The following is an 11,933-nucleotide window of genomic DNA, read 5'->3' as shown; positions in this document are numbered from 1 at the left end:
CGCCACCCCGCCTCCTCCCCCCGCTGGGCGGCCCCTGGTCCCGAGGTGGGCCCCCGACGGCGATGCAGGGCCGCTGAACGAGTTAGGTGGGTCCGGGAAAGAATTAATATTAATCGGAAGGGTTCTTACTGCTTACGAGGTGTCATCGATAGTCATCCGCTGCCCATTAAATCTATTTTCAGTTGCCTTTATTTTTTCTCTTCCTAATCAGAAATAGCAAAGCTCAAGTAAAAATTTTCGTTACCTTGCTTATAGTTTAACAAACTGTAGTTGTGTATGTTCAGAATAGAATACAGCTAGAAGTTTTGGTGATAGACGTAACTTGGACGTGTCTCATTTACTCTGTAGCCACCTTCGTCTCTCCTCCCCGCCGCTGTTCCTCTGCGTTATCTCCCAAAGGACCTGTATTTAGACTACGAAGTGCTTTTTTTTTATCTTTCCCTGGTGCTTGCGGTTTTCCTGGGGCGAGCCCATGAGGTCAGTTTAATGTGGTGGCCACGCACTGGCATTGAGATGTGTGTGTTCCGTAAGCTGCCTGCCAAAAGTTTGGTATTGGTTGGGAAAGAACGACTTCTGCATGGGTGACATGTGTGAAGTGTGAACGAAGTACAAAGTCAAAAGGACAGCTTTTTGTGTTTGAGGACGGGTAGCAGGACTAGGGCACGGTGCTTTCCATTTCATCGCATTTTAGTTTACTGTAGGCAGCGAAGGTACCTTAAACCTCTTAGCGAAAATATCAAAACACCTTTGCGACTTAAATTTTAATTCCGTTTACATACTTTGAGCTCCTGTGTCTTGTTTTAACCAACGATGAGCAACATTTTCTGCAAGACAGAAAATCAGGCTGCTTAGAATGTTTACAGGTTGGTTTGTGTGTTGTTGTTTTTCCTAAAACCATCCCAAGTAAAAATAGCCATTAGTTTCTTTGGGAGGAACTTAAATTCTTAGAACGCAGATAACCAGAGCTTATGTTCTTAGAAGTCAGGTGACCTATTTTTATTGAATAGAATAGCAGGAAATGGGCACTACAGTAATTGGGAAATCACTTCGAGGCAAGTGGTAGCTTGGCCTGTGGATCCCCAAGGTTCTGGCACTGTCTCTCCAGCCTCCTTCCTAGGCCTTTTAGGTTCTTCAAGCCACAGGGCTCCCTATTTCTTGCATCAGCTATTCAGTCCTTCTACCCAGAAGTGCTTCCTTCTGCTTTCCTCTTGTCAGCTCTCACATGACTTTCAGATTTCAGCTGTTTCTGTGCAGTAGAGCTACTTGAGTAGCACTCTTTAGAGCAGAAAAGAATTAATACTAATCTGAAGCATTCTTCCTGCTTAAAAGACATCATCGATACTCATCTGTTGCCCATTATTAAATCTATTTTCAGTTGCCTTTATTTTTTTTCCTTCCTATTCCGAAATAACAAAGCTCAAGTAAAGTTTTTCATTACTGTATTTATAGTGTAACAAACTATAGTTGTGTATCTTTGGAATAGAATACAGCTAGAAATTTTGGTGATAGATTTAACCTGGATTTAACAGAAGAGGGGAAGATGAATTTGCCTTGCCAGGTTGTTAGACAATTCCTGCGTGTTCTCCATCATCCATAAGGAGAAAGAGGAAAAAAAATAAAAACTAAGGTCTCTTTAGAACTCTATTAGTTTGTTTATGGGGAACTTGTAATATTGTAAGAATGCTTTCTTTAATATACATTTTAAACAGTATTTCTTAATTTCATTCTTATGGTTGTCTTTTTGTTCCTGCTTTGTTTGTTTTAATAATGTCTTATCTCTTCCCAACAGTAGGAAGTCACACAGAAAGTCCCAAGTAAATTAAAACTGTCATCCAGCCTGGGGCAGCAGGCAAAGTCTTATTTGCCTTAACTCAAATTCTGTGTTTAGGTTGTTTTATTTTAGACTAGAGGTCCAGTGCATGGAATTCATGCACAGGTAGGGTCCCTAGGCCTGGCGGGCAATCGGGGCCGATGATCTGTGGGACGACCGGCGGGGTGATCAGGGCCCCCGCTTGCACCTGCCTTGGCCTGGCATTGCCCGCTCACCTGCTCCACCATCCCACTGTGGTCCTGCTCTCGTTGGCGCCCATCGGGGCTGGCAGCGCCTCCACTGCCACCGGCTACCAGGGCTGTACCAACGCCCACCATGTTCCGTGCCGCCCCCTGGTGGTCTAACTCCCAGTCTGTGGAACTCCTGCCGGTGGGGACAATTTGCATATGAGTCTTTTATTATATAGGATGATTTTTTTAAAAAAAATAAATAGAATTTCAAGCCCTAGCCAGTTTGGCTCAGTGGATAGAGCGTCGGCCTACGGACCCAAGGGTCCCAGGTTCAATTCCAGTCAAGGGCATGTACCTCAGTTGCAGGCTCTTGCCCTGCTGGGGGTGGGGGTGGGGGGGCACATGCAGGAGGCAACCAATCTGTGTGTTTCTCTCACATAGATGTTTCTCTCTGTCTCCCTCTCTCTTCCACTCTCTCTAAAAATCAATGGAAAAATATCCTCGGGTGAGGATTAAAAAAAAAATTGAAATAGAATTTCAGAGTTCCAATAACCAAGCACTATAATGGAGAAATTCATAATCAGAAGAGGAGGTACTTTCACAAGGGACCTGCATGCCCTATGACATTTTAGTCAGAATGTAGTGCATTTTTGTGTTTGCGCATGTGATTCTGAACCCATACTTCTTATCGGAGTCTCAGAGACCTCAAAGAGAAAGGAACCTTGCTTAAAACTTAAAAGCCAGAGCCTGTTTACTTAGGAATCCTAGATTAGAGTCCTAGGAGATTCAAATGGATTTCCTTTGAGATTCTTTCCACTCCTTCAGATGTTTTTTTACACATTTCTGAGGCTCTGTGGGGCATGCTGGTACAGAACTGAACCCCCTAGGGGTAGAGAGGGGAGCCTGCAAACACAAAAGGGGAGTTTAGAGACAGAAGAGTGTGACCAGCTCTTGAGTTATATGCATGTAACTCTGAGTTGGAGTTGTACAGCTTTGTCTATCATTCAGGTATGACCTTAATGTTTTCAAAGTCTTGTTCAAAACATAAGCATCCTCCAGAGCTGAAGGAAGAATAAAGGTTCAGCTAGGAATTCAATATAAGGAGTCATTGCAGACATAAATTTATGCATTCAGTTTATTACCAGTTTATTCTACCCTTAGATTGATCCTAATGCCCATGTACTAGTATTTTTGTGTGTGAGGTTTTTGGTTGTTGTTACTTTTGAAGGAGTTTGTTTTTGTTTTAAGGGGTGAATTGGCCTTTGACAACCTAATTCCTGTCTAGCTAGCTGGTGCAGTGATCTAAATATGTGTAATATTCTCTCTGCAACAAGCTGACATTGTGTTTATGGTACCAGTTGAATGTCCTGAGGGCTGCACAGTGCTGTGATTATAATGACTTTTCAAGCAAGCAGTTTGATTGGGAATTCACCAGTGATTTAAATTTATCAAATAGAAGCAATTTATCTTATATTGGTGCTCTTTTCATTATTTAAATGTGAAAATGGTATGTACTCAATTAAAATGCTCCATTTTTACCTGAGGAAGATCCATAATGTCAACAAATTTTATCTTTGAACCTTTGTCAGAGTAAAAGTTTGTGTAAGGCAGGGGAGGGGAACCTTTTTTCTGCCAAGGGCCATTTGGATATTTCTTTCTTTTTTAAAAAAAATATATTTTATTGATTTTTTACAGAGAAGAAGGGAGAGGGATAGAGAATTAGAAACATCGATGAGAGAGAAACACCAATTCAGCTGCCACCTGCACACTCCCTACTGGGGATGTGCCCGCAACCAAGGTATATGCCCTTGACCGGAATCGAACCTGGGACCTTGCAGTCCGCAGGCTGACGCTCTATCCACGGAGCCAAACCAGTTGGGGCCCATTTGGATATTTCTAACATCATTCACTTAATATAATTCACGTAATATAAATTTATGTTGCTATGCATAAAACTCCTAGATTTATTGAATTTCGAGTCCCACTGTCGGTTGCAGGGCCAGACCTAATGATTTCGGAGCCTTATGTGGCCCTGGGCTGGGTGTTCCCCACCTGGCCGAAGGCGAGGGAAGCCTAGCTTACCTTCAGGCTGACAGATTTGTTTACTTGAACCTTGCATGTGACTACAAGTTCATTAATTCATGAATTAACATAATTTTGTACATGGAGTTTTATAATTAGTGGCAAACATTAAAAAGCTCTTTTTATAAGAAATTTTTTCATAACCCACTTTAAACAAAGTGATGGAGAATTAATACTTAATGCAATGACTGTTAATTTTAAGGAAGACTGGAAGTTTCAGGAAAGGTAGTGAAATTGAAATGGAGAGAGGCACAGGGTAGTAATTATCTGAATGTTTAAATCACTAGAATTGTAAGGCCATATTTTAGTCACCAAGACTTCCCAGATGTGCTGACCCTGGGAAATTGGTTTTAATGTGTGATTCAACAGCAAAAGGGGAAATGCACAAGACTACATAACCTCAAAAACCCGACCTTACAGGGAAAACCCACACAAACATACTTAATCGTTAAATGAACTTAATAGTGTTTTATGGGGGGAACAAGTACCGAGTAGGAGTCAGGAGACCTGGGTTCTCGTCTGTGCCTGGCCAACTTGGGACTTAACCTGTCAGAGATTAATTCCATCATTTGTAAACATGAGGGTGGGAGACTGCATGCTCTGCAAAGGCCCTCCAACTCCCAAAGCTTGATAATTCCCTTAAATATATTTGGGTAAAATTTTATGTCATTAGAAGGAGCAGCATTAGTGTTCTGTCGTTAGGGGGTTAGCTTCCTATTTAGTAAGCAATACTTTGTTCAGAGCAAAACTGTTCACCAGACAATACTAATTGAGCCTTTTAACTTATGGGTTGCATTCACCACTATTTCCGTGTCCAATTCAGTGACCTTATCTCTTTTTACTGTCCTTAACCACTTTGGTATTTAGTGTTGATGACGACCCACTTTTAGAAATTCTTCCTTCCCTTCACTCTCACTTTTTAAAAAAAAATTAAAATAATTGTCTGCTTATAAAAAACACCAACTAAAAATATGACTAAAATAAAACAAGCCACACTACACCCCTCACACTCTCACAACACCCGGCATCACAGCTTTGCAAAGGAGTTTTCCTAAGAAGTGCAAAATGTCCTGTGACTTGCTTGTCTGGTGTTCCTTGCTTTCCCTTGGACTCTGGGACTGTGCTGTTCCTTCAGGCCCCTGCCCAGTCTCTGTTCCTTTTGTTTTCTATCCAGCTAAACCAGGCAGGCAGCCTCAGTTGTCTTTATCTAGAAGTCCATGCTACCTGGTATGATTTTCACATAACCACACCCAACACCTTAACCTTTTTTCTCAACACTCCCCATCCAGTTAGGTCAGTTGCCTTATTATCCTTTGGGGCTTGCCATGATAATTCTTTTTTTTAAAAAATATATTTTTATTGATATCAGAGAGGAAGGGAGAGGGAGAGAGACACAGAAACATCCATGATGAGAGAGAATCATTGATCGACTGGCTGCCTCCTGCACTGCCCCTACTGGGGATGAAGCCCACGCCCCAGGCATGTGCCCTGACTGGGAATCAACCGTGACCTCCTGGATCCTGGGTCGACGCTCAAGCACTGAGCCACACCGGCCGGACAAATTCTTGCTTTCCTGAATCTGTTCTTGTTTATCCGCCTCCTGGACCCTGTGTGTCTCTTGGCTCTGGTCTGAGTCTTGCTTTTCTACCCATCCTTCTTGAACTTCTCTTAGTCCAGATGAACATTTTCCTGATATTTCCTGAACTTAGATATAATGAACACTCAGTTGTGAGATACAAAATATACCGTGTTCTTATTGTCTTGTATATTGGTCTGATTGCTCTGTCATCACATGTTCCTATGCATATTATAGTGCTGCATACATAATACTCAAATATACTTTATTTTTTATATTTTTATTGAGCTATAATTGAAATGTAACATTATATTTGCTTCAGGTGTCCAACGTAATGATTCATTATTTGTACATATTGTGAAATGATAATTTTATTTTGTACTACAGACTGTGTAGTGCTGTGGGGGATATCAAGGAAGCTTAATAGCATTAGAGATGGGGAGTCAGGAGTAAACTTCAAACTGAATATAGCTCATAGTGCTAATCCCTTGGCCTTCACATGGGAACCGGCACTAGTCAACGCCCAAACTTGATGTTGTACCCCTTCAGTCTCTTAGGACACCCATGCAGAACCCGCCTCTTAATACTGCTCTGAGGCTTTCGGTTAGTAAGAAAGACTTCTGATAATAAGTTTGGAACAGGACTTGTAATTACTTGACACTGATTGCTTCTGGCCAAGCTGGATCCTGCCCTTTCCTTCCTAAGACTTAGATCAGCAGTCTGCATTGATACTACAGAAAAGATTTCTTTTTTGGTCAGCCTTCACAGATGAGTGTTCCTGATAATCTAGTTATTGTAATAAACATGCTTCAGCTATTCTAAAACCCCAGTTAGAGTTTTAGGCTATCTTCTCATAATTAATTGGCTTTTTTACAACTGAGGTGTATTTTGCAAACTCCTCATAGAGAAACTCCTAAAACTCCTAAGATAAAGGCAAGAGTAGGGCATATGGAATATTAGTATTTTATTATACTCTAGACATGTAAAGACTCATCCTGTAACTAATTACAGGAGACTACGGAAGTACCTTTACACAACGACCTTCTGGTGTTTGTCTTGGTGTGGCCTTTATATCCTGTGGTTTAGTGATTGGAAATACCTCACCTAACGTTTGTATGAAGGAAATTGTTTGGGATATATTGGATGGTTTTATGCTTCACAACAGGAAACACAGCAGTAGGATCTATTTTTGTCTTTCTATAGATCCTTTGAAGTTGTGGGGATAGATGAATTTTGTATTGCTCAGTAGAAGGGGGAAATCCCTTAGACCAGTGGTTCTCATCCTTCTGGTCCTTTAAATATAGTTCCTCATACTGTGACCCAACCATAAAATTACTTCTGTTGCTACTTCATAACTGTAAATGTTGCTACTGTTATGAATCGTAATGTAAATATCTGATATGCAGGATGGTCTTAGGCGACCCCTGTGAAAGGGTCATTCGACTGCCAAAGGGGTCGCGACCCACTGTTTGAGAACCGCAGCCTTAGACATTTAGATTTGACCTTTTTAAAAAACCTTTTATTTTGAAGTAACTATAGATTCACAGGAACTTGCAAAAACTGTACAGGGAGTTCCTGTATGTGTGTGTGTGTGTGTGTGTGTGTGTGTGCGCGTGTGCCCCCGCGCGCATTACTCATGCAGTTTTATCTTGTGTGTAGCTTCCTGTAAGCACTGCTGCAATCAAGATCCAGAACTGCCCATCACCACGGGGTTCCCTCATGCTTCTGCTTTAGCCACACCACCCTTCTCTCCCCTGGGCACCACTAATTTGTTCTCCATCTCTGTAATCTTTGTTTTTTGAGGACTGCTATAAACAGAATCATGCAGTCTATAACCTTTTGAAATTGGATTTTTTTCACTTCGCATAATTCTCTGGAGATTCATCTAGGTCCATGGTCGGCAAACTGCGGCTCACGAGCCACATGCAGCTCGTTGGCCCCTTGAGTGTGGCTCTTCCTAAGCCTTAGGAGTGCCCTAATGAAGTTAATAACAAAGTACCTACCTATATAGTTTAATTTTAAAATATTTGGCTCTCAAAAGAAATTTCAATTGTTGTACTATTGATATTTGGCTCTGTTGATTAATGAATTTACCGACCACTGATCTAGGTTGTGGCATATGTCAAACTTGTTCCTTTTTGTTGCTAAGTAGTATTCTGTAGTGTGGATGTACCCACCACAGTTTGCTTAACCATTGAAGGACATCTGGATTGTTTCCAGTTTGGGGCTATTGTGAATAAAATTGTTATGAACCTTCATGTATCAATTTTTGCACGAACATAAGTTTTCATTTCTCTTGGTTGGATGCAGAATGCAGAAATACAATTGCTGGGTTCATGGCAGTTGCATGCTTTGTGTTTTAAAGAAACTGCTAAACTGTTTTCCAGAGTAGGTGTACCATTGACTTCTTTTGTTTGGAAATGTTTTATAGGGTAAAAGTTTTATTATACACTATGAAATGTATCTGTTGACTTTGGTAGCAGTTTTGTTGCCCTTAATACATCTGGTTGCTTCTATTGGCCTGATTTGGGTGAGATGGCATTTCCCGATAGGCATCTGCTTGGGTCATCAGTTATTTTGATAGTTTTAACGCTCAGGAGGAAACTCCCTCAGCTTCCTCAAAACCCACACAAACAGCCCAAGTAAAACTCCCTTCACTTTCTTCCCTCTTATTTCTGGAGAGGAGCTAGTCCCACATCTGAGCTCTGAATCCTACCTTTGAAGAGCCTCTTTTCTTCTTGTCTTTAGACACACCAATCTTACTGATTTCTTCTGAAGAAGCATTTAAACACACCCAGTTCTCTCCCATCTTGTAATTCCCTTCCCTTTGACCTCATCTACTACTGCCCTATCTGGCCACTCTTGAAACCACACATCTTGTCTATATTCCACTGCCTTGACTTTCCCTTACTTCCCACTATGCAGTCCTGCAGTCTAAGCTTCCCGGTATGACTACACTGAAGTTGTCTTGCTGATGTCATCAGCAACCTTCTTGCAGCTCAATCTAATGTAAGTGTTTTAGTTTTGTTCTTACGTGACTCTAAGTAGCATTCAGCCCTCTGGATTCCTTTCTTTCCAAAGAAATACTTTTTTCTTGGTCTATTACCTCTTGCACTACTCCTCCTTTTGTTGGTGTCTCCCCCTCTTCATATCCTTTAAATCTTTGGGTTCTTCAGAGTTCTCCCAATTCTAGGTGATCTCACTGGCTGACTCCCACATCTTACTTTTTTTTTTTGAGAGTGAGAAAAAGAGAGAGAGATCAATTTGTCGTTTCCCTTATTTATGTATTATTGGTTGCTTCTTGTGTGTATCCTGACCAGGGATGGAGCCCTTAGCATTGGCGTATTGGGACGATACTCTAACCAACTCAGCTACCTGGCCAAGGCCCCACATCTTTATCTCCACCTCACACCTCTCCTCTGAGCTATATAGCCTAGCTCTTGTACAGAGCCCTCATACACAGCATAATTAAAATGGAATTTATTCTCTTCCCAGCAGCCTTGCTCTTAAAAAGAAAAACAAAACTCTTCTTCCTGCAGTGAAAGCATCAGTATGTTAATACTAATGTACAACAGTGGGAGCACTGTTAAAACCCACTGCCACTTAATTGAGTTGCCAAATCAACCAGAGTTAACCACTCGTCATTCAGTGCAGGAAATCATTCTGACCCATGCCTGTCTATCCTGGGCAGCCATGGCCAGTAAGCCCATCTGGATCACTCTTCACTCTGTGTTGTTATTTTAAAACAATTTTGTTGAGGAAGAGAGAGGGAGAGAGAAACATTGATCACCTGCCTCCTGTATGCGCCCCAACTGAGTATGGAGTCCGCGACCCCGGCATGCGTCCTGGCGGAATCAAACTGGCAACCTTTCCGTGCACGGACGATGCCCAACCAGCTGAGCCACGTTGCTGGGGCTCTCTTTACTCTTACCCTCTGCCATCAGTTGACTTAATGTTATTCCCGTAATGGTTTGTACTGTTTATAATTTTCATGGTCAGACTGAAGTGTCCTGGGTTCAATTCTGGTCAGGGGCACATGCCCAGGTTGCGGTCTCGATCCCCAGTAGGAGACAGCTGGTCAATGATTCTCTCTCATTATTGATGTTTCTATCTCTCTCTCTCTCCCTTTCTCTCTGAAATCATTAAAAGTATATTTTAAAGTATGCTTTGGAAAGACAGAAAAATAAGTTACTAAAATATTTGCTGTGGAATTAAGAGCAAGACAACTGTGAAAGGCTGGTCCAACTCTGGAAAGATTCTGTACTCTGATTATCAATGTCCAAGATCTTGCTCCACTTCAAATACCATCAGTCTGGGAGTGGTAGTCATAAATGATGAAGGGGATTAATGCAAAAAACATGATGTGGAATTCCAGTTTTGTAGGTTCATGCTCAGAGACAAGGCCCACTTCAAATGATTGGTGAATAAATGTGCTGTTTTCTATTAAGTTCAAATGTTTCAGTATATATGTTTCAGTATTATCTTGTTTCCTACTCTCTTGTTATTCATCCTGTTTAATAAGGGCTTCTTACTGCATTTTTTCAGCAATTAGCAATTCTTCTTCTCCATTACTACTGCTAGCTACCCTGGGTGCTCTCTTTTCCTGAATGTCACACGAGTTTTCTGACTAGATGTCTGCCCAAGTTTTGTCCTGTCTCCAGTCCCATCTCCATATTGCAGCTAGTGAGAACTACTAAAAGCAAGAACCTGATCATGTTATCCGTTGTTTTAAATCCCTTAAACTAAAGAGGACATTTAGATCTGGCCTCTGCTTACCTCTTGTGTCATTTAATCATTTTTGTGCTGCTATCTTCTTCCTTCAAACTGGACACTTTAGTCATGGTGACTCAACTCGCTTTCACAGTGGAGTTGGGTTGGTGGGATATACGTGTGTGCATTAGGGAAGGAGGGTGCCATGCTCTCTCACCTCTTAAGTCTTTGTATGTCTTGCTTCTCTGCCTGGAACTTCTCTGCTATCTTTAACCCCTCAAATGAACTCTACTGCCCTTCAGGTCTCAGCTTTCCTTCAGGAAGCCTTTGCTGGCCTCCCAAGTTTAATGGCTCTTCTGTGTGTTTTAATTTTTTTTTTTTTTAAATCCTCACTGGAGGACATGGAAGGGAGAGAGAAACATCCATGTGAGAAAGAAAACATCGATCCATTGTCTTGCGTAGGTGCCCTGACTAGGGATCAATCCCAGGTATGTGCCCTGACTGGGAATTGAACCAGCAACTTTTCGGGGCATAGGGTGACACTCAGCCACCTGAGCTGGACTTCTGTGTGTTTTTATAGCAACACCCTATATTTCCCATACTCTGTAGCACGTGGTAATTGATTAATCATTTGTGTACCTATCTTCCCTTCAAAGCAACCAGACTAAGTTCTGTGTAGATCAGCCATTCAGTAAGCTTGTTTGCCATGGTCTCCACTTGATAAATATTTGAATGAACAGATGGTGTTTTCTGAACACTGAAGGTTTCTCTGAAAACACTAGCAGCGGTTCTCAACCTGTGGGTCGCGAACAATGAAAATACATCCTGCATATCAGATATTTACATGACGATTCATAACAGTAGCAAAATTACAGTTATGAAGTAGCAACAAAAATAATTTGTTGGTTGGGGGTCACCACAACATGAGGAACTGTATTAAAGGGTTGCGGCATTAGGAAGGTGGAGAACCACTGCCTAAAGTGAACACACCCCCGCCCCACTGGGGATTTAAGCACATGCCAGGCATGTGCCTTGATTGAGAATCAAACTGTGACCTCCTGGTTCATGGGTCAACGCTCAACCACTGAGCCACACTCGCCGGGCTCTTTTGATTTTATTATGGGGGAAAGTCTATAAGTGAATTAAGAAGGTTTTTATTAGAGATGCAGAACTTTCTAAAGACTTAGTCTGCTGACCCTGTGTTTTTATTTGGGTATAATATAAGGATTTGTGAGATGACAGATGAGCTAATTCTCATAGGTACTGCATTAAAGAAAGAAAGAATTGAGTAATTTACTTCTGCAATAGCATTTGAATCATCAGTAGTGGTTCATTAAGAATTAATTGTACATATGAAAGAATTCACATCTCTGAGAGAAATAAAAATCAGGATAAATTTGTAACTATTAAAAATAAGAGCCAAAACCGGTTTGGCTCAGTGGATAGAGCGTCGGCCTGCGGACTGAAGGGTCCCAGGTTCGATTCCGGTCAAGGGCATGTACCTGGGTTGTGGGCACATCCCCAGTGGGAGATGTGCAGGAGGCAGCTGATCGATGTTTCTCTC

The 11,933-nt window shown here is 41.6% G+C and overlaps 1 protein-coding gene across 1 annotated transcript in view; it reads left to right on the top strand.

Annotated features, from left to right (window-relative positions):
- Positions 1-2,146: 2,146 nt before the first annotated feature.
- Positions 2,147-11,933, top strand: part of CMTM6 (CKLF like MARVEL transmembrane domain containing 6) — a 20,330-nt gene continuing 10,543 nt past the window's right edge. The window contains exons 1-3 of the mRNA XM_015561250.1: positions 2,147-2,153; positions 2,349-2,352; positions 9,730-9,736. Of these exons, the coding sequence (XP_015416736.1) occupies positions 2,147-2,153; positions 2,349-2,352; positions 9,730-9,736 (18 nt within the window). The remainder of the gene's footprint in view (positions 2,154-2,348; positions 2,353-9,729; positions 9,737-11,933) is intronic.

Source organism: Myotis davidii, unplaced genomic scaffold (genome assembly GCF_000327345.1).
Source record: "Myotis davidii unplaced genomic scaffold, ASM32734v1 scaffold395, whole genome shotgun sequence".
Lineage (NCBI taxonomy): Eukaryota > Metazoa > Chordata > Mammalia > Chiroptera > Vespertilionidae > Myotis > Myotis davidii.
This window is presented reverse-complemented; position numbering and strand designations above follow the sequence as displayed.